Source organism: Ranitomeya variabilis, chromosome 5, assembly GCF_051348905.1.
Source record: "Ranitomeya variabilis isolate aRanVar5 chromosome 5, aRanVar5.hap1, whole genome shotgun sequence".
Lineage (NCBI taxonomy): Eukaryota > Metazoa > Chordata > Amphibia > Anura > Dendrobatidae > Ranitomeya > Ranitomeya variabilis.
In genome coordinates, this window is record NC_135236.1 from 337,852,362 (window position 1) to 337,872,481 (window position 20,120).

The 20,120-nt window shown below is 45.1% G+C and overlaps 1 protein-coding gene across 7 annotated transcripts in view; it reads left to right on the plus strand.

Annotated features, from left to right (window-relative positions):
• The window catches only part of PIK3CG (phosphatidylinositol-4,5-bisphosphate 3-kinase catalytic subunit gamma), a 147,856-nt gene that overhangs the window by 73,074 nt on the left and 54,662 nt on the right, over window positions 1-20,120 (plus strand). For all 7 annotated transcript variants that reach the window (XM_077264771.1, XM_077264778.1, XM_077264775.1 and 4 more), the window contains one exon: window positions 17,829-18,054. In XM_077264771.1, coding sequence (XP_077120886.1) covers window positions 17,829-18,054 — 226 coding nt within the window. The remainder of the gene's footprint in view (window positions 1-17,828; window positions 18,055-20,120) is intronic.

Here is a 20,120-nt window from a genome sequence, read left to right on the forward strand (position 1 = left end):
TCACCGTGTGGTAAAAGTGATGAGACAGCTTTATTGTTGGTGTCAGTACAGTTACAGCGATACAGTTACAGCGCATATTCATCACTGTAATGAGCGGTACCACGTGACCGCTCACACAGGACAAGCTGCCGGTGCTGAGAGGAGACATCGTGGGAGCTGGGTGAGTATTTCTCTGCAAGCGGGCAGGCGCACGGGGGATGGGAGGCGGGAGGTGACCCCCAAACTTTATTTTTAACAAAAAAAAGCAAAAACTTGATTTTTCATCTCTTCTCTCCTGCAGGGGAGAAGAGATGAACGCCGCCTTCAGCACCACACGCAGGGGGGACAGCGCTTACTGTAGCGCTGTCTCTCCTGCACGGTCCGTGTGGTCCTCAGGCGGCACAAGGGCGGCACACGGCTGCCGCACGTGTGCCACACTGATGTGCCACGTGAGCACACGGACACGGATAACTCCGGTACTGTTTTCTCCGGTACTGGAAATATCTGGACGTGTGAAACCGGCCAAACACGGTACCTTAGATATCAGTGTCCGTGTGATACATCCATGTAGCACTCGTGTGGCAACCATGTGCCGCATCAGTAAGCACTGTTCCCCTGCGTGTGGTGCTGAAGCCGGCTGTCATCCATTCTCCCTTGCTCGTCTGGCGAGCAGGGGAGAATGAATGAAAAAAAAACGACGTGGGGTCCCCCCTATTTTGTACAACCAACCCAGCAAAACTCACAGGTGCGGGCTGCTATTCTCAGGCTGGTATGGGGCCATGGATATGAGCCCCCCAGCCTAAAAAAAGCAGCCCGCAGCTGCCCAGGAAAGGCGCATCTATTAGATGCGCCAATTCTGGAGCTTTGCCAGGTTCTTCCCACTTGCCCTGTAGCGGTGGCAAGTGGGGTAATGAGGGGTTAATGTCACCTTCCTATTATAAGGTGATATTAAGTCGGCTTAGTAATGAAGAGGCGTCAATAAGACACCTATCCATTACTAATGCTAGAATAGTTAAAGGGTTAATCATCAAACACACCACACAGTATGAAAAAAGTCTTTTAATGAAATAAAACAATATGCACATTTTTTCCATCTTTATTAGGCCCCTTTCACACATCAGTTTTTTGCTATCAGTCGCAATCCATCGAATTTTGAAAAAAAAAACGATCCAGCGACTGATGCCGCCGGATCCGTTTTTTTCTCAAAGACTTGTATTAGCGACGGATTGTGACGGATGGCCTCACGTTTCATCCGTCGTTCACCGGATCCGTCAAAAATTGTTTGTCCGGCGGCCGGAGACAACAGACTAAGTAACGTTTTTTGTCTCTATCAAAAAAACAGACAGCAACGAATCCGTCGCTGTCTGTCGTTTACTAGAATGGAAGCCTATGGGTGCCGGATCCGTCAAATGACGGAATCCGGGGATGGATTCCGTTTTTTTTAACTGAGCATGCTCCAGTTTTTTTAGCCAACCCCCCTAGTCTAATCCGTTGAAAAAACTGATCCGCAGCATCAGTTTTTCACAATCTGTGACGGATCTGTCGAGCCAACGGATTGTGACTGATGGCAAAAAACTGATGTGTGAAAGGGGCCTTAGGCTACGTTCACATTAGCGTTAAGCTAATGTGCGTCGGATTTGCGTCGGCGACGCAGCGGCGACGCATGCGTCATGCGCCCCCTATACTTAACATGGGGGACGCATGCGTTTTTTTTTGTTGCATTGTGCCACACATGCGTCTTTTTTGCCGCAAGCGTCGGACCAAGAAAACGCAACAAGTTGCATTTTTCTTGCGTCCGATTTTCGGCAAAAACCGACGCATGCGTCGCAAAACGCAGCGTTTTTGCGTGCGTTTTGCCGCGTTTTTGCGTGCGTTGTGCGTTGCGTCGCCGACGCAGCGGCGCACAACGCTAGTGTGAACGTAGCCTTAGTCTGCTATTCTAAGCGAAGCCCTCGATGTCCTGGAGAAAATGTTAAAATAATAAACCAACAATATAACATACCTTTCCGGCGTACAGTCAGTCCCATGCAGTAATCCATATCTACGGGAATGTACAGTTTACAACTGGGAGCACTTCTAATGTGACCATTCTCGGCTGTAAACTACTGAGGAATGAATGAAATGCTAGGAGTGGAGCTTCGGTGACATCACCGAAGCTGCGTTCCCTGCCGGCATGAACTAAAATTAACTCTTCAGTAGTGTTGAGCATTCCGATACCGCAAGTATCGGGTATCGGAATTCCGATACCGAGTTCCGATACTTTTGTGATATCGGGAATCGGTATCGGAACCATATTCATGTGTAAAATAAAGAATTAAAATAAAAAATATGGATATACTCACCTCTCCGGCGGCCCCTGGACCTTACCGCCGTAACCGGGAGCCTCCGTTCCTAAGAATGAGCGCGTGAAGGACCTGCGATGATGTCGCGGCTTGTGATTGGTCGCGTGAGCGGTCACATGAGCGCTCACGCGACCAATCCGAAGCCGCGACGTCATCGAAGGCCCTTCACGCGCTCATTCTTAGGAACGGAGGCTCCCGGTTACATCGGTAAAGTCCAGGGGCCGCCGGAGAGGTGAGTATATCCATATTTTTTATTTTAATTCTTTATTTTACACATGAATATGGATCCCAGGGCCTGAAGGAGAGTTTCCTCTCCTTCAGACCCTGGGAACCATTCCGATACTTTGCGTCCCATTGAAATGCATTGGTATCGGGTATCGGTATCGGCGAGATACGATATTTTGCCGGTATCGGCCGATACTATCCGATACCGATACCAATGCATATCGGAAGGTATCGCTCAACACTACTCTTCAGCATGGGAAAATTAGCGTGTTTTGACAGACCGTGATTCCGTGTGCAAAACACGCAGACGTCCGTTTTTACCCAGACACACGGCCTGCCAAATGTCCCACACACGTGCACACGGAGAACAGTGTACACTATCCTCCATGTGCATGGTGGGGAAGCAGCGCTACTGTAAGCCGCTGTTCCCCTGCGTGTGGTGCTGAACGTGGCTTTCGTCCGTTGTCTCCTGCTCTGAAACCGGCCTTATAAGGTGCAAAAAATATTTAAAAAAAAATCCCCAAATAAATAAACATTTTACCAATAAATACATTTATTTATGTAAATAAAAAACCCAAAAGTACACATATTTGGTATCGTCGCGTCCGTAACGACCCGCTCTATGAAACTGTCAAACTAGTTAACCCCTTCAGTGAACACCGTAAAGAAAAAAAAAATGAGGCAAAAAATAATGCTTTATCATACCGCTGAACATGAAGTGCAATAAAACGTAATGAAAAAGATGAATGTAAATAAAAATGGTACCGCTGAAAACGTTAACTTGTTCCGCAAAAAACAAACTGCCATACAGCTCCATCAGCAGAAAAATAAATAAGTTAGAGCTTTCAGAATAAAGCGATGCAAAAATAATTATTTTTTCTATAAAATAGTTTTTATTGTGTAAAAGCACCAAAACTGTTGTGAATTTGGTTTCTGGGCTCCCCCGGTGGTCACTGGTGGTACTGAACTTGTGTGCTTCATCTCCTCTGTTCACCTGTTTCCATCAGGATGTGGGAGTTTTCTATTTAACCTTGCTCCTCAGTCATTTCTATGTCGGCCAACAATGTTACCAGAAGCCTTTCTGTTGCATGTTCCTGCTCCTAGACTACTATCAGCTAAGTTGGACTTTTAGTCCTAAGTTTGTTTTGCATTTTTGTTCCAGTTCTCTGTGATTGAATATTTCTGAGGCTGGAAGCTCTTGTGAGCTGAAATTGCCACTCTGGTGTCATGAGTTGATATTAGAGTCTTAAAGTAATTTCAGGATGGTGTTTTGAAAGGGTTTTTCAGCTGACTGTGTAGTTCCCTTTTCTGTCTTCCTACTATCTAGTAAGCGGACCTCAATTTGCTAAACCTATTTTCATACTTCGTATGTCAATTTCCTCTGAAATCACCGACAATATATGTGGGGGCTACTGTCTGCCTTTTGGGGAAAATTTCTCTAGAGGTAAGTCAGGTCTGTATTTTCCTCTGCTAGGGTCAGTCAGTCCTCCGACTGGTGCTGGGCGTCTAGGGATAAAACGTAGCCACGCTACCCGGCCACTGTTAGTTGTGCGGTAGGTTTAGCTCACAGTCAGCTCGAGTTCCCATCTTCCAAGAGCTAGTCCTTTTGCATGCTTTACTATGTTCTCTTGCCATTGAGAACCATGACAGTTTGGCCGGCCAAGGGTTAAAATAATTTGCAGAAGAAAGGAGAGAAAAGAAGTCTGCAGAGATTTTTTTTTTTTTTTCTGAGTTTGCTCATTAGTTGATTCACTTGCATCTCTTCTTCTGCAGCCTTCGTCTCTCTCTCCTTCTAATCCTTGAATGGTTCTGATTTCACCTGATAAAAATGGATCAGCAGAGTTTAGCTACAGGTTTGAATAATCTCGCTATGAAGGTTCAAAGTTTACAGGATTTTGTAATTCATGCTCCTATATCTGAACCTAGAATTCCTTTACCTGAATTTTTCTCCGGGGATAGATCTCGCTTCCAGAATTTCAAACATAATTGTAAATTGTTTTTGTCTCTGAGATCTCGCTCCGCTGGAGATCCTGCACAGCAGGTCAGGATTGTGATTTCCTTGCTCCGGGGCGACCCTCAGGATTGGGCATTTGCTTTGGCACCAGGGGATCCTGCGTTGCTCAATGTGGATGCGTTTTTCCTGGCATTGGGGTTGCTTTATGAGGAACCTCATTTAGAGATTCAGGCTGAAAAAGCCTTGATGGCCCTGTCTCAGGGGCAAGATGAGGCTGAAATATACTGCCAAAAATTTCGTAAGTGGTCTGTGCTTACTCAGTGGAATGAGTGCGCCCTGGCGGCGAATTTCAGAGAGGGTCTCTCTGATGCCATTAAAGATGTTATGGTGGGGTTCCCTGTGCCTACAGGTCTGAATGAGTCCATGACAATGGCCATTCAGATTGATCGGCGTTTGCGGGAGCGCAAACCTGTGCACCATTTGGCGGTGTCTACTGAGAAGGCGCCAGAGATTATGCAATGTGATAGAATTCTGTCCAGAAGCGAACGACAGAATTTTAGGCGAAAAAATGGGTTATGCTTCTATTGTGGTGATTCAACTCATGTTATATCAGCATGCTCTAAACGTACTAAGAAGGTTGATAAGTCTGTTTCAATTGGCACTTTACAGTCTAAGTTTATTCTATCTGTGACCCTGATTTTCTCTTTATCGTCTATTACCGCGGACGCCTATGTCGACTCTGGCGCCGCTTTGAGTCTTATGGATTGGTCCTTTGCCAAACGCTGTGGGTTTAATTTAGAGCCTCTGGAAGTTCCTATACCTCTGAAGGGTATTGACTCCACGCCATTGGCTAGTAATAAACCACAATATTGGACACAAGTAACTATGCGTATTAATCCGGATCACCAGGAGATTATTCGCTTCCTTGTGTTGTATAATCTACATGATGTGTTGGTGCTTGGATTGCCATGGCTGCAATCTCATAACCCAGTCCTCGACTGGAAAGCAATGTCTGTGTTAAGCTGGGGATGTCAGGGGACTCATGGGGACGTACCTTTGGTTTCCATTTCGTCATCTATTCCCTCTGAGATTCCGGAATTTTTATCTGATTATCGTGACGTTTTTGAGGAGCCTAAACTTGGTTCACTACCTCCGCACAGAGATTGCGATTGTACTATAGATCTGATTCCGGGCAGTAAGTTTCCAAAGGGTCGTTTATTTAATCTATCTGTGCCTGAACATGCTGCTATGCGGGAATATATTAAGGAGTCCTTGGAAAAGGGACATATTCGTCCTTCATCATCTCCCTTAGGAGCCGGTTTTTTCTTTGTATCTAAAAAGGATGGCTCTTTGAGGCCGTGTATTGATTATCGGCTTTTGAATAAAATCACGGTTAAATATCAGTATCCTTTGCCACTGCTTACTGATTTGTTTGCTCGAATAAAGGGGGCCAAGTGGTTCTCTAAGATTGATCTTCGTGGGGCGTATAATTTGGTGCGAATTAAGCAGGGGGATGAGTGGAAAACCGCATTTAATACGCCTGAGGGCCATTTTGAGTATTTAGTAATGCCTTTTGGTCTTTCAAATGCCCCTTCAGTCTTTCAGTCTTTTATGCATGACATTTTCCGTGAATATTTGGATAAATTTATGATTGTGTATCTGGATGATATTTTGATTTTTTCGGATGACTGGGACTCTCATGTCCAACAGGTCAGGAGGGTTTTTCAGGTTTTGCGTTCTAATTCCTTGTGTGTGAAGGGTTCTAAGTGTGTTTTTGGGGTTCAAAAGATTTCGTTTTTGGGGTACATTTTTTCCCCCTCTTCCATTGAGATGGACCCTGTCAAGGTTCAGGCTATTTGTGATTGGACGCAACCCTCTTCTCTTAAGAGCCTTCAGAAGTTTTTGGGCTTTGCTAATTTTTATCGTCGATTTATAACTGGTTTTTCTGATGTTGCTAAGCCGCTGACTGATTTGACTAAGAAGGGTGCTGATGTTGCTGATTGGTCCCCTGCTGCTGTGGAGGCCTTTCGGGAGCTTAAGCGCCGCTTTTCTTCCGCCCCTGTATTGCGTCAGCCTGATGTTACTCTTCCTTTTCAGGTTGAGTTCGACGCTTCGGAAATCGGAGCTGGGGCGGTTTTGTCGCAGAAAAGTTCCGACTGCTCCGTGATGAGACCTTGCGCGTTCTTTTCTCGTAAATTTTCGCCCGCTGAGCGAAATTATGATATTGGTAATCGGGAGCTCTTGGCTATGAAGTGGGCTTTTGAGGAGTGGCGTCATTGGCTTGAGGGGGCTAGACATCAGGTGGTGGTATTGACCGACCACAAGAATTTGATTTATCTTGAGTCTGCCAGGCGCCTGAATCCTAGACAGGCGCGCTGGTCGTTATTTTTCTCTCGGTTTAATTTTGTGGTTTCTTACCTACCGGGTTCTAAAAATGTGAAGGCGGATGCCCTTTCTAGGAGTTTTGAGCCTGATTCCCCTGGTAATTCTGAACCTACAGGTATCCTTAAGGATGGAGTGATATTATCTGCTGTTTCCCCAGACTTGCGACGGGTCTTGCAGGAGTTTCAGGCGGATAGACCTGATCGTTGCCCGCCTGGTAGACTGTTTGTTCCAGATGATTGGACCAGTAGAGTCATCTCGGAGGTCCATTCTTCTGCGTTAGCTGGTCATCCTGGAATCTTTGGTACCAGGGATTTGGTGGCTAGGTCCTTCTGGTGGCCGTCCCTGTCGCGAGATGTGCGAGGTTTTGTGCAGTCTTGTGATGTTTGTGCTCGGGCCAAGCCTTGTTGTTCTCGGGCTAGTGGATTGTTGTTATCTTTGCCTATTCCGAAGAGGCCTTGGACTCACATCTCCATGGATTTTATTTCTGATCTCCCTGTTTCTCAGAAGATGTCTGTCATCTGGGTGGTGTGTGACCGTTTGTTGTGAATTTGCTTTTTGCTCCCTCTAGTGGTTACTAGTTTTTTGACTCTGGTTTTTCTGTCATTCCTTTTATCCGCACCTGGGTCGTTAGTTAGGGGTGTTGCTATATAAGCTCCCTGGACCTTCAGTTCAATGCCTGGCAACGTAGTTATCAGAGCTAGTCTGCTGTGCTCTTGTCTACTGATCCTGGTTCCAGTTATATCAGCTAAGTCTGCCTTTTGCTTTTTGCTATTTGTTTTGGTTTTGTATTTTTGTCCAGCTTGTTCCAAATCTATATCCTGACCTTTGCTGGAAGCTCTAGGGGGCTGGTGTTCTCCCCCCGGACCGTTAGACGGTTCGGGGGTTCTTGAATTTCCAGTGTGGATTTTGATAGGGTTTTTGTTGACCATATAAGTTACCTTTCTTTATTCTACTATCAGTAAGCGGGCCTCTCTGTGCTAAACCTGGTTCATTTCTGTGTTTGTCATTTCCTCTTACCTCACCGTCATTATTTGTGGGGGGCTTCTATCCAGCTTTGGGGTCCCCTTCTCTGGAGGCAAGAAAGGTCTTTGTTTTCCTCTACTAGGGGTAGCTAGATTCTCCGGCTGGCGCGTGTCATCTAGAATCAACGTAGGAATGATCCCCGGCTACTTCTAGTGTTGGCGTTAGGAGTAGATATATGGTCAACCCAGTTACCACTGCCCTATGAGCTGGATTTTTGTATTCTGCAGACTTCCACGTTCCTCTGAGACCCTCGCCATTGGGGTCATAACAGTTTGCCAGGCCAGTATTAAATGTTTAATGCATTGCAGAAGAGGGATTATAAGAAAGAAGATTCTGAGTTTTTTTTTTCTCCTTCCCCTTTACCTCAGAGTGGCTATGCTTGCTGCAGACATGAATGTCCAGACCTTGATTACAAGTGTGGACCAGCTGGCTACTCGTGTGCAGGGCATACAAGACTATGTTATCAGAAATCCTAGGTCAGAACCTAAAATACCGATTCCTGAACTGTTTTCCGGAGACAGGTTTAAGTTTAGGAATTTCGTGAATAATTGTAAATTGTTTTTGTCCCTGAGACCCTGTTCATCAGGAGATTCTGCTCAGCAAGTAAAAATTATTATTTCGTTCTTACGGGGCGACCCTCAGGATTGGGCTTTTTCGCTGGCGCCAGGAGATCCGGCATTGGCTGATCTTGATGCGTTTTTTCTGGCGCTCGGTTTACTTTATGAGGAACCCAATCTTGAGATTCAGGCAGAAAAGGCCTTGCTGTCTATGTCTCAGGGGCAGGACGAGGCTGAAGTGTATTGCCAAAAATTTCGGAAATGGTCCGTGCTGACACATTGGAACGAGTGTGCACTGGCCGCTAATTTTAGAAATGGCCTTTCTGAAGCCATTAAGAATGTTATGGTGGGTTTTCCCATTCCCACAGGTCTGAATGATACTATGGCACTGGCTATTCAAATTGACCGGCGGTTGCGGGAGCGCAAAACCGCAAATTCCCTCATGGTGTTGTCTGAACAGACACCTGATTTAATGCAATGTGATAGAATCCTGACTAGAAATGAGCGGAAAATTCATAGACGCCGGAATGGCTTGTGCTACTACTGTGGTGATTCTACACATGTTATCTCAGCATGCTCTAAACGTATAGCTAAGGTTGTTAGTCCTGTCACCGTTGGTAATTTGCAACCTAAATTTATTCTGTCTGTAACTTTGATTTGCTCACTGTCATCTTATCCTGTCATGGCGTTTGTAGATTCAGGTGCTGCCCTGAGTCTCATGGATCTCTCATTTGCTAAGCGCTGTGGATTTACTCTTGAACCATTAGAAAATCCTATTCCTCTTAGGGGTATTGATGCTACACCATTGGCAGCAAATAAACCGCAGTATTGGACTCAGGTTACCATGTGCATGACTCCTGAACACCGCGAGGTGATACGTTTCCTGGTTTTACATAAAATGCATGATTTGGTCGTTTTAGGGCTGCCATGGTTACAGACCCATAATCCAGTCCTGGACTGGAAGGCTATGTCAGTCTCAAGTTGGGGCTGTCGTGGTATTCATGAGGATTCCCTGCCTGTGTCTATTGCTTCTTCTACGCCTTCGGAAGTTCCGGAGTATTTGTCTGATTATCAGGATGTCTTCAGTGAGTCTGAGTCCAGTGCACTGCCTCCTCATAGGGACTGTGACTGTGCTATAGATTTGATCCCAGGCAGTAAATTTCCTAAGGGAAGACTGTTTAATCTGTCGGTACCTGAACATACCGCTATGCGTTCATATATCAAGGAGTCTCTGGAAAAAGGACATATTCGTCCGTCTTCTTCCCCTCTTGGTGCGGGATTCTTTTTTGTGGCAAAAAAGGACGGATCTTTGAGACCTTGTATTGATTATCGGCTTTTAAATAAGATCACTGTCAAATTTCAGTATCCTTTACCGCTGTTGTCTGACTTGTTTGCCCGGATTAAGGGTGCCAAGTGGTTCACCAAGATAGACCTTCGCGGTGCGTACAACCTTGTGCGCATTAAGCAAGGTGATGAATGGAAAACCGCATTCAATACGCCCAAAGGTCATTTTGAGTACTTGGTGATGCCTTTTGGGCTCTCCAATGCGCCTTCAGTTTTTCAGTCCTTTATGCATGACATTTTCCGGAAGTATCTGGATAAATTTTTGATTGTTTATCTGGATGATATTTTGGTTTTTTCTGATAATTGGGATTCGCATGTGGAGCAGGTCAGGTTGGTCTTTAAAATTTTGCGTGAAAATTCTTTGTTTGTCAAGGGCTCAAAGTGTCTCTTTGGTGTACAGAAGGTTCCCTTTTTGGGGTTCATTTTTTCCCCTTCTGCTGTGGAGATGGACCCAGTCAAGGTCCGAGCTATTCTTGATTGGACTCAGCCCTCGGTAAGAGTCTTCAGAAGTTCTTGGGCTTCGCTAACTTCTACCGTCGTTTTATCGCTAATTTTTCTAGCATTGTGAAACCTTTGACGGATATGACCAAGAAGGGCTCCGATGTAGCTAACTGGGCTCCTGCTGCTGTGGAGGCTTTCCAGGAGTTGAAACGCCGGTTTACTTCGGCGCCTGTTTTGTGCCAGCCTGACGTCTCACTTCCCTTTCAGGTTGAGGTGGATGCTTCGGAGATTGGGGCAGGGGCCGTTTTGTCGCAGAGAGGCCCTGGTTGCTCTGTTATGAAACCTTGTGCCTTTTTCTCTAGGAAGTTTTCGCCTGCCGAGCGAAATTATGATGTGGGCAATCGGGAGTTGTTGGCCATGAAATGGGCATTTGAGGAGTGGCGTCATTGGCTCGAGGGTGCTAAGCATCGTGTGGTGGTCTTGACTGATCACAAAAATCTGATGTATCTCGAGTCTGCTAAACGCCTTAATCCGAGACAGGCCCGCTGGTCATTGTTTTTCTCCCGCTTTGATTTTGTTGTCTCGTATTTACCAGGTTCAAAGAATGTGAAGGCCGATGCTCTTTCTAGGAGCTTTGTGCCTGATGCTCCTGGAGTCGCTGATCCTGTTGGTATTCTTAAAGATGGAGTTATCTTGTCAGCTGTTTCTCCGGATCTGCGACGTGTGTTGCAGAGATTTCAGGCTGATAGGCCTGAGTCTTGTCCACCTGACAGACTGTTTGTCCCGGATAAGTGGACCAGCAGAGTCATTTCCGAGGTTCATTCCTCGGTGTTGGCAGGTCACCCGGGAATTTTTGGCACCAGAGATCTGGTGGCCAGGTCCTTTTGGTGGCCTTCCTTGTCAAGGGATGTGCGGTCATTTGTGCAGTCCTGTGGGACTTGTGCTCGAGCTAAGCCTTGCTGTTCTCGTGCCAGCGGTTTGCTCTTGCCCTTGCCTGTCCCGAAGAGACCTTGGACACATATCTCCATGGATTTCATTTCTGATCTTCCGCTATCTCAGGGCATGTCCGTTATCTGGGTGATATGTGATCGCTTCTCCAAGATGGTCCATTTGGTTCCTTTGCCTAAGCTGCCTTCATCTTCCGATCTGGTTCCTGTGTTTTTCCAGAACGTGGTTCGTTTGCACGGCATCCCTGAGAATATTGTGTCAGACAGAGGATCCCAGTTCGTTTCCAGGTTCTGGCGATCCTTTTGTAGTAGGATGGGCATTGATTTGTCGTTTTCGTCTGCTTTCCATCCTCAGACTAATGGACAGACGGAGCGAACCAATCAGACTTTGGAGGCTTATTTGAGGTGTTTTGTCTCTGCTGATCAGGACGATTGGGTGACATTCTTGCCGTTGGCTGAGTTTGCCCTTAATAATCGGGCTAGTTCCGCCACCTTGGTTTCGCCTTTTTTCTGCAACTCTGGTTTCCATCCTCGCTTTTCTTCGGGTCATGTGGAGCCTTCTGACTGTCCTGGGGTGGATTCTGTGGTGGATAGGTTGCAGCAGATCTGGAATCATGTGGTGGACAACTTGAAGTTGTCACAGGAGAAGGCTCAGCGCTTTGCCAACCGCCGCCGCGGTGTGGGTCCCCGACTACGCGTTGGGGATTTGGTGTGGCTTTCTTCCCGCTTTGTTCCTATGAAGGTCTCCTCTCCCAAATTTAAACCTCGTTTTATTGGGCCTTACAAGATATTGGAAATCCTTAATCCTGTATCTTTTCGTCTGGATCTTCCTGTGTCGTTTGCTATTCACAATGTATTTCATAGGTCCTTGTTGCGGCGGTACATTGTGCCTGTAGTTCCTTCTGCTGAGCCTCCTGCTCCGGTGTTGGTTGAGGGCGAGTTGGAGTACGTGGTGGAGAAGATCTTGGATTCTCGCCTCTCCAGGCGGAGGCTTCAGTACCTGGTCAAGTGGAAGGGCTATGGTCAGGAGGATAATTCCTGGGTGGTCGCCTCTGATGTTCATGCGGCCGATTTAGTTCGTGCCTTTCATGCCGCTCATCCTGATCGCCCTGGTGGTCGTGGTGAGGGTTCGGTGACCCCTCACTAAGGGGGGGGTACTGTTGTGAATTTGCTTTTTGCTCCCTCTAGTGGTTACTAGTTTTTTGACTCTGGTTTTTCTGTCATTCCTTTTATCCGCACCTGGGTCGTTAGTTAGGGGTGTTGCTATATAAGCTCCCTGGACCTTCAGTTCAATGCCTGGCAACGTAGTTATCAGAGCTAGTCTGCTGTGCTCTTGTCTACTGATCCTGGTTCCAGTTATATCAGCTAAGTCTGCCTTTTGCTTTTTGCTATTTGTTTTGGTTTTGTATTTTTGTCCAGCTTGTTCCAAATCTATATCCTGACCTTTGCTGGAAGCTCTAGGGGGCTGGTGTTCTCCCCCCGGACCGTTAGACGGTTCGGGGGTTCTTGAATTTCCAGTGTGGATTTTGATAGGGTTTTTGTTGACCATATAAGTTACCTTTCTTTATTCTACTATCAGTAAGCGGGCCTCTCTGTGCTAAACCTGGTTCATTTCTGTGTTTGTCATTTCCTCTTACCTCACCGTCATTATTTGTGGGGGGCTTCTATCCAGCTTTGGGGTCCCCTTCTCTGGAGGCAAGAAAGGTCTTTGTTTTCCTCTACTAGGGGTAGCTAGATTCTCCGGCTGGCGCGTGTCATCTAGAATCAACGTAGGAATGATCCCCGGCTACTTCTAGTGTTGGCGTTAGGAGTAGATATATGGTCAACCCAGTTACCACTGCCCTATGAGCTGGATTTTTGTATTCTGCAGACTTCCACGTTCCTCTGAGACCCTCGCCATTGGGGTCATAACACCGTTTCTCTAAGATGGTCCATTTGGTCCCCTTGCCTAAATTGCCTTCCTCATCCGAGCTGGTTCCTCTGTTTTTTCAAAATGTGGTTCGCTTGCATGGTATTCCGGAGAATATCGTTTCTGACAGGGGAACTCAATTCGTGTCTAGATTTTGGCGAGCATTCTGTGCTAGGATGGGCATTGATTTGTCTTTTTCGTCTGCTTTCCATCCTCAGACTAATGGCCAGACCGAGCGAACTAATCAGACCTTGGAGACTTATTTGAGGTGTTTTGTGTCTGCGGATCAGGATGATTGGGTTGCCTTTTTGCCCTTGGCGGAGTTTGCCCTCAATAATCGGGCTAGTTCTGCCACCTTGGTTTCTCCTTTCTTTTGTAATTCGGGGTTTCATCCTCGTTTCTCTTCCGGTCAGGTGGAGTCTTCGGATTGTCCTGGAGTGGATGCTGTGGTGGAGAGGTTGCATCAGATTTGGGGGCATGTGGTGGACAATTTGAAGTTGTCCCAGGAGAAGACTCAGCAGTTTGCCAACCGCCGTCGTCGTGTTGGTCCTCGTCTTTGTGTTGGGGACTTGGTGTGGTTGTCTTCTCGTTTTGTCCCTATGAAGGTTTCTTCTCCTAAGTTTAAGCCTCGGTTCATCGGCCCGTACAGGATATTGGAGATTCTTAACCCTGTGTCCTTTCGTTTGGACCTCCCTGCATCTTTTTCTATTCATAATGTCTTCCATCGGTCGTTGTTGCGCAGGTATGAGGTACCGGTTGTGCCTTCCGTTGAGCCTCCTGCTCCGGTGTTGGTTGAGGGTGAGTTGGAGTACGTTGTCGAGAAGATCTTGGACTCCCGTGTTTCCAGACGGAGACTTCAGTATCTGGTCAAGTGGAAGGGCTACGGTCAGGAGGATAATTCTTGGGTGACAGCCTCTGATGTTCATGCCTCCGATTTGGTCCGTGCCTTTCATAGGGCTCATCCTGATCGCCCTGGTGGTTCTGGTGAGGGTTCGGTGCCCCCTCCTTGAGGGGGGGGTACTGTTGTGAATTTGGTTTCTGGGCTCCCCCGGTGGTCACTGGTGGTACTGAACTTGTGTGCTTCATCTCCTCTGTTCACCTGTTTCCATCAGGATGTGGGAGTTTTCTATTTAACCTTGCTCCTCAGTCATTTCTATGCCGGCCAACAATGTTACCAGAAGCCTTTCTGTTGCATGTTCCTGCTCCTAGACTACTATCAGCTAAGTTGGACTTTTAGTCCTAAGTTTGTTTTGCATTTTTGTTCCAGTTCTCTGTGATTGAATATTTCTGAGGCTGGAAGCTCTTGTGAGCTGAAATTGCCACTCTGGTGTCATGAGTTGATATTAGAGTCTTAAAGTAATTTCAGGATGGTGTTTTGAAAGGGTTTTTCAGCTGACTGTGTAGTTCCCTTTTCTGTCTTCCTACTATCTAGTAAGCGGACCTCAATTTGCTAAACCTATTTTCATACTTCGTATGTCAATTTCCTCTGAAATCACCGACAATATATGTGGGGGCTACTGTCTGCCTTTTGGGGAAAATTTCTCTAGAGGTAAGTCAGGTCTGTATTTTCCTCTGCTAGGGTCAGTCAGTCCTCCGGCTGGCGCTGGGCGTCTAGGGATAAAACGTAGCCACGCTACCCGGCCACTGTTAGTTGTGCGGTAGGTTTAGCTCACAGTCAGCTCGAGTTCCCATCTTCCAAGAGCTAGTCCTTTTGCATGCTTTACTATGTTCTCTTGCCATTGAGAACCATGACACAAAACATAAAAAAATGATATAAATGAAGTATCGCTGTTATCGTACTTACCCGAAGAATAAAACTGTCTTACCAATTTTACCACATGCGGAACAGTATAAAAAAAATTAATAATTTCTGAATTGCTGTTTTTGTTCATTCTGTCTCCCAAAAATCGAGAATAGAAAGCAGATGGAGGCACTGTGGGCACCATAAGACCTGTAATCCGGCGGTATCCATCTTTTTAGGATTGCATAAAAGTTCCATCGGCCACAGTTTTGTGCACTTCTGAAAAAAAGGAAACCACAAAACAGAGACCAGACGGACTCCAGAATAAGTCTGCTGCCTCATTATAGTGAATGGATCCATCGGGGGTTTCATCTGAATCATGACATTCAGAGATTTAGATGGAAACCGCAAAGTAAGTGGTCAGCGTAGAGCGCCGGATAATTGTGATCCCAAACATTATCTAAAATGTTCCCAATAAATGCTTCAACTCAATCCACAAAAAAAGCAAGTCCCCACTCAGATCTGTCATCTGTTTACAGAAATATAGGGGGCTTCCACATTACTGGTGGCACAAAGACTTTGGAAAAGCGAAATGGCTCCTCGCCCACCAAAAGAAATTCAGCAAATTCTCCCATCCCAAATCCAAATGCCTCCCTCCCTTTTGAGCCCCAGTGTGCCTAAACAACATTTAGCGCCCACATGTTTGGCATTTCTGTAGTGACGAGAGCCTGCCTAACTTACAGGTGCATGTCTCCAGCAGCATGACCTGGGCATAATGTACTGGTCACTACAACGGCAGTTTGCAGTTTTCACTCAGCAACATCCACTGCTGCCTGTTTCTGGAAAACACCCATGGAGACAAAATTGTCACTACACCTGTAGATAAATTCCCAAAGGGTTCTAATTTCCAAAATGGGGTCGCTTGAGGGGGATTCCACTTTTCTAGCACTTAGGGGTCTTTATATGGAATCCACAAACTACCGGTAGTTTAGGACAATCTGCGTTCTAGGAGACAAATAGCGCTCTGTCCCTCCCGAGACACTCTGTATGGCAAAGCAGTACTGTACAGCCACATATATGGGGTATTTCTACATTCAGCAGAAATTGTTTGACAAATTCTGGTGCCATTTTTACCAATTTCCCAGTGTGAAAATGTAAAACCTGGGGCTAACACACAATCTTGGTGGTAAAAGTGTAAAATATTTTTTCTTCACTTCCCAATGGTTTAAAAGTTTGTGACACACCTGTGGTGTCAATATAATCACTGCACCCCTAGATGCATTCATTGAGGGGTTTTATTGGTAAAATGGGGTCACTTGTGGGGGTTCTGCTGTTCTGGCACATCAGGTGCTCTGTCAATGTATCAAACAAGTGCAGCAAAATCTGCACTGTAATATCGCGCTACTTCCTTTCTGAGCTTTGCACTGTGCCTCAATAGTAGTTTTCGACCACATATGGGGTATCGGTGAACTCAGGAGACATTACAAACTTTGGGGTTCATTTTCTCCTTTTGCCCTTGCGATATAATACAAAATTTGTAGCTAAAAAAGATTTTTGTGGGAAAATTTTTATTTTTTTTTATTTTCACGGCTTAACATTGTAAACTTCTGTGAGGGTTCAAGATGCTCAATATACATCTAGATAAGGTGCAAATGGGGTCTAGTTTCCAAAATGGGGTCACTTATGGGGTTTCCACTGTTTAGGCATATCAGGGGCTCTTCAAACGCGACATGGCGTTCGCTAATTATTCCATCAAATTTTGCATTCAAAAAGTCAAATGGCGCTCCTTCCCTTCCAAACCCTTCCAAAACAGTGGTTTCCCCCACATATGGGGTATTGAGAGAAATTGCACAACAAATTGTATGGAGCAATTTCTCCTGTTACCCTTATGAAAATGCAAAATATGGAGCTAAAAAAGATTTAGTTGGGAAAAATGTTATTTTTTTTTTTATTTCCACAGCTCTAGGCTATAAACTTCTTTGAAGCACATGTTGGGTTCAAGGTGCTCAATACACATGTAGATAAGTTCCATAAGGGGTCTAGTTTCCAAAATGGTGTCACTTGTCAGGGGTTTCCACTGTTTAGGTACACCAGGGGATCTCCAAACATGACATGGCTACCGCTAATTATTCCAGCATATTTTACATTCAAAAAGTCAAATGGCGCTCCTTCCCTTCCGAGCCCTTCCGTGTGCCCAAACAGTAGATTTCCTCCACATATGGGGTATCAGCATGCTCAGGAGAAATTGTACAACAAAATGTATGGTCCATTTTCTCCTGTTACCCTTGCAAAAGTAAAAAAAAGAGGTCTAAAGGAAAATGTTTATGAAAGAAGAGTAAATGTCAAGCATTGTCATTCCTATCAAGCACAAGAAGGGTTAATACATTTCTTGAATGTGGTATTGAGTACCTTGAGGGGTGCAGTTTTTCGAATGGTGTTATTTTTCGGTATTTTTTGTCATATGGGCTCCTCAAAGTCACTTCAAGTGTGAGGTGGTCCCTAAAAAAATTGCTGGTCAACTTTTAACCCTTACAACTTCCTAACAAAAATTTTTTTTTCCAAAATTGTGCTGCCGTAAAGTAGACATGTAAGGAAGGTTATTTATTAACTATTTTGTGTGATATGACTCTCTGAATAAAGGGATTAAAAATTAAAAGTTTGAAAATTGCAAAATTTTCAAATTTTTTGCCAAATTTCCGCTTTATTCACAAATAAACGAAAGTCATATCAAAGAAATTTTACTGCTATCATAAAGTACAATATGTCGCCTGAAAACAATTTCAGAATCACCGGGATCCGTTGAAGCGTTCCAGAGTTATAACCTCATAAAATGACAGTGGTCAGAATTTTAAAAATTAGCCTGGTCATTAAGGTGAAAACAGGCTTCGTCTCAAAGGGGTTAATATGTTATGTGGTAAAATACATTGAATAAAATGCATTTCTTTTCTACACTTGTATTTTAAACCTGCTTTTTCTTGCAGAGTAAACGAATTGGACACTTCTTGTTCTGGTTTCTCAGAAGTGAGATTGCCCAATCTATGCATTATCAGCAGCGTTTTGCAGTAATCCTGGAAGCTTATCTCAGAGGTTGCGGCACCTCAATGTTAAACGATTTCATGAAGCAGGTTCAGGTCACAGAAGTTCTTCATAAAGTCACAATGGAGATCAAAAGTGTTTCTGCTGAGAAGTATGATGTCACTTCACAAGGTAAATGCCTAGTGTTAAGCCAAAAGATTCTCAGAACCTTGCTCCATGCCTACAGTACAAGATCCCTCTGAACCGCCTCCTGACTGCCAGCATCCCTGGTGCCTCTTCTGATTAGCAGGCCCAAGATTATTGCAGTATGATAGACTCCTGATGTCGCTTGTGGCCTACTCATCAGAAAAAAAGTCGGGGATGATGTCAGCTAGGAGGATGTTCATAGGGCTTTGGTTTGATGGCCACAAACCAAGATTCTTCAGTTCTTTTTGTTCAGTTTTAAAATTTACCATTTCAGACAATACTTTCAATGGTTTAAATATGGCTTATCAGTAATATAGGTAGGAAAATGTTTTATGTTGAATGTGGTTAGTATTTGGAAAAATATGAGACACATGAAAAAAAACTGGAATTCCCATTGTCTTATTGATCTATTGATTGCATTTAGGAAAGATTGACATTTGATTAGTTGTAGAAAGCTTTTCTAATGTTATTGAAAAAAAATTCAATTGACATTGTATAATAGCAGATAATTAGTATCCAGTTCTCTCTTATCATTGCTACTGAAGGGTAGAAATCCACAGGCTATTTACACTATCTTATGCCAACTTTGGCATTATTCACATATAATGTGCATGGTCTACATGGAGGCCTACAGAGGCATGGCTTCTCCATGCTACAGAACTACAAACACACATATGGAGTAGCATTAAAGAGATATCGTCATCTGAATTTTATTTTTAAGGAAATAATATCCAAAAAATGCAATGTCTGATGCAGAATGACAGTTTTTTTGTTTTTTTTTTCTGACGAATTCATTCAGAAACCAAAAGAAAAATTGTGTATTATTATTATTATTATTAATAAACATTTTTATAGCGCCATTTATTCCATGGCGCTTTTCATGTGAACAGGGCAAATATAGACAAGTACAATAGATATGAGTAAAACAAGGCACACACAAGTACATAAGGAGGGAGGACCCTGCCCGCAAGGGCTCACAGTCTACAGGGGATGGGTGAGGATACACTAGGAGAGGGTATTGCTGGTCGTACGGCGGTTCAGTAGGTTGAGGATCACTGCAGGCTGTAGGCTTGTCGGAAGAGTTGAGTGTTCAGGTTCCTTTTGAAGGTTTCTGTGGTATGCGAGAGCCTGATGTGTTGGGGTAGAGCGTTCCAGAGTATAGGGGAAGCACGGGAGAAGTCTTGGATGCGGTTGTGGGAGGAAGAGATGAGAGAGGAGTAGAGAAGGAGTTCTTGAAAGGATCGGAGGTTGCATGTAGGTAGGTACTGGGAGATCATGTCACAGATGTATGGAGGAGACAGGTTGTGGATGGCTTTGTATGTCATTGTTAGTGTTTTTAACTATAGCCTCTGGGCAATAGGAAGCCAGTGAAGGGCCTGGCAGAGAGGAGAGGCTGGGGAATAACGGGGAGACAGGTGGATTAGTCAGGCAGCAGAGTTTAGGATGGATTGGAGTTGTGCCAGAGTGCTAGAGGGGAGGCCAGAGAGTAGGAGGTTGCAGTAGTCGAGGCGGGAGATGATAAGGACATGTACAAGTGCTTTTGTGGTTTTATTGTCAAGGAATGCACGGCTCCGGAAATGTTTTTGAGTTGGAATCGGCAGGAGGAGGCAAGGGCTTGGATATGTGGCTTGAAAGAGAGGGTAGAGTCAAGGATCACCCCAAGGCCGAGCGTGCAGGACTGGGGAAAGTGAGCAGCCATTGACATTGATGGATAGGTCGGGGGAGGGGTAGAGTGAGGTGGGGGAAAGATGATGAATTCTGTTTTGTCCATGTTCAGTTTTAGAAAGCGAGCAGAAAAGAAAGATGAAATAGCAGACAGACATTGTGGGATTTTGGTCAGTAAGGAAGTGAGGTCAGGTCCAGATAGGTAGATCTGCGTGTCATCAGCGTAGAGATGATATTGTAAACCGTGGGATTCTATGAGCTGTCCCAGGCCGAAGGTGTAGATGGAGAAGAGTAGTGGTCCTAGAACTGAGCCTTGGGGAACACCGACAGACAGGGGGCGAGATGAGGAGGTGGTGTGGGAGAGGAAGACACTGAATGTTCGGTCA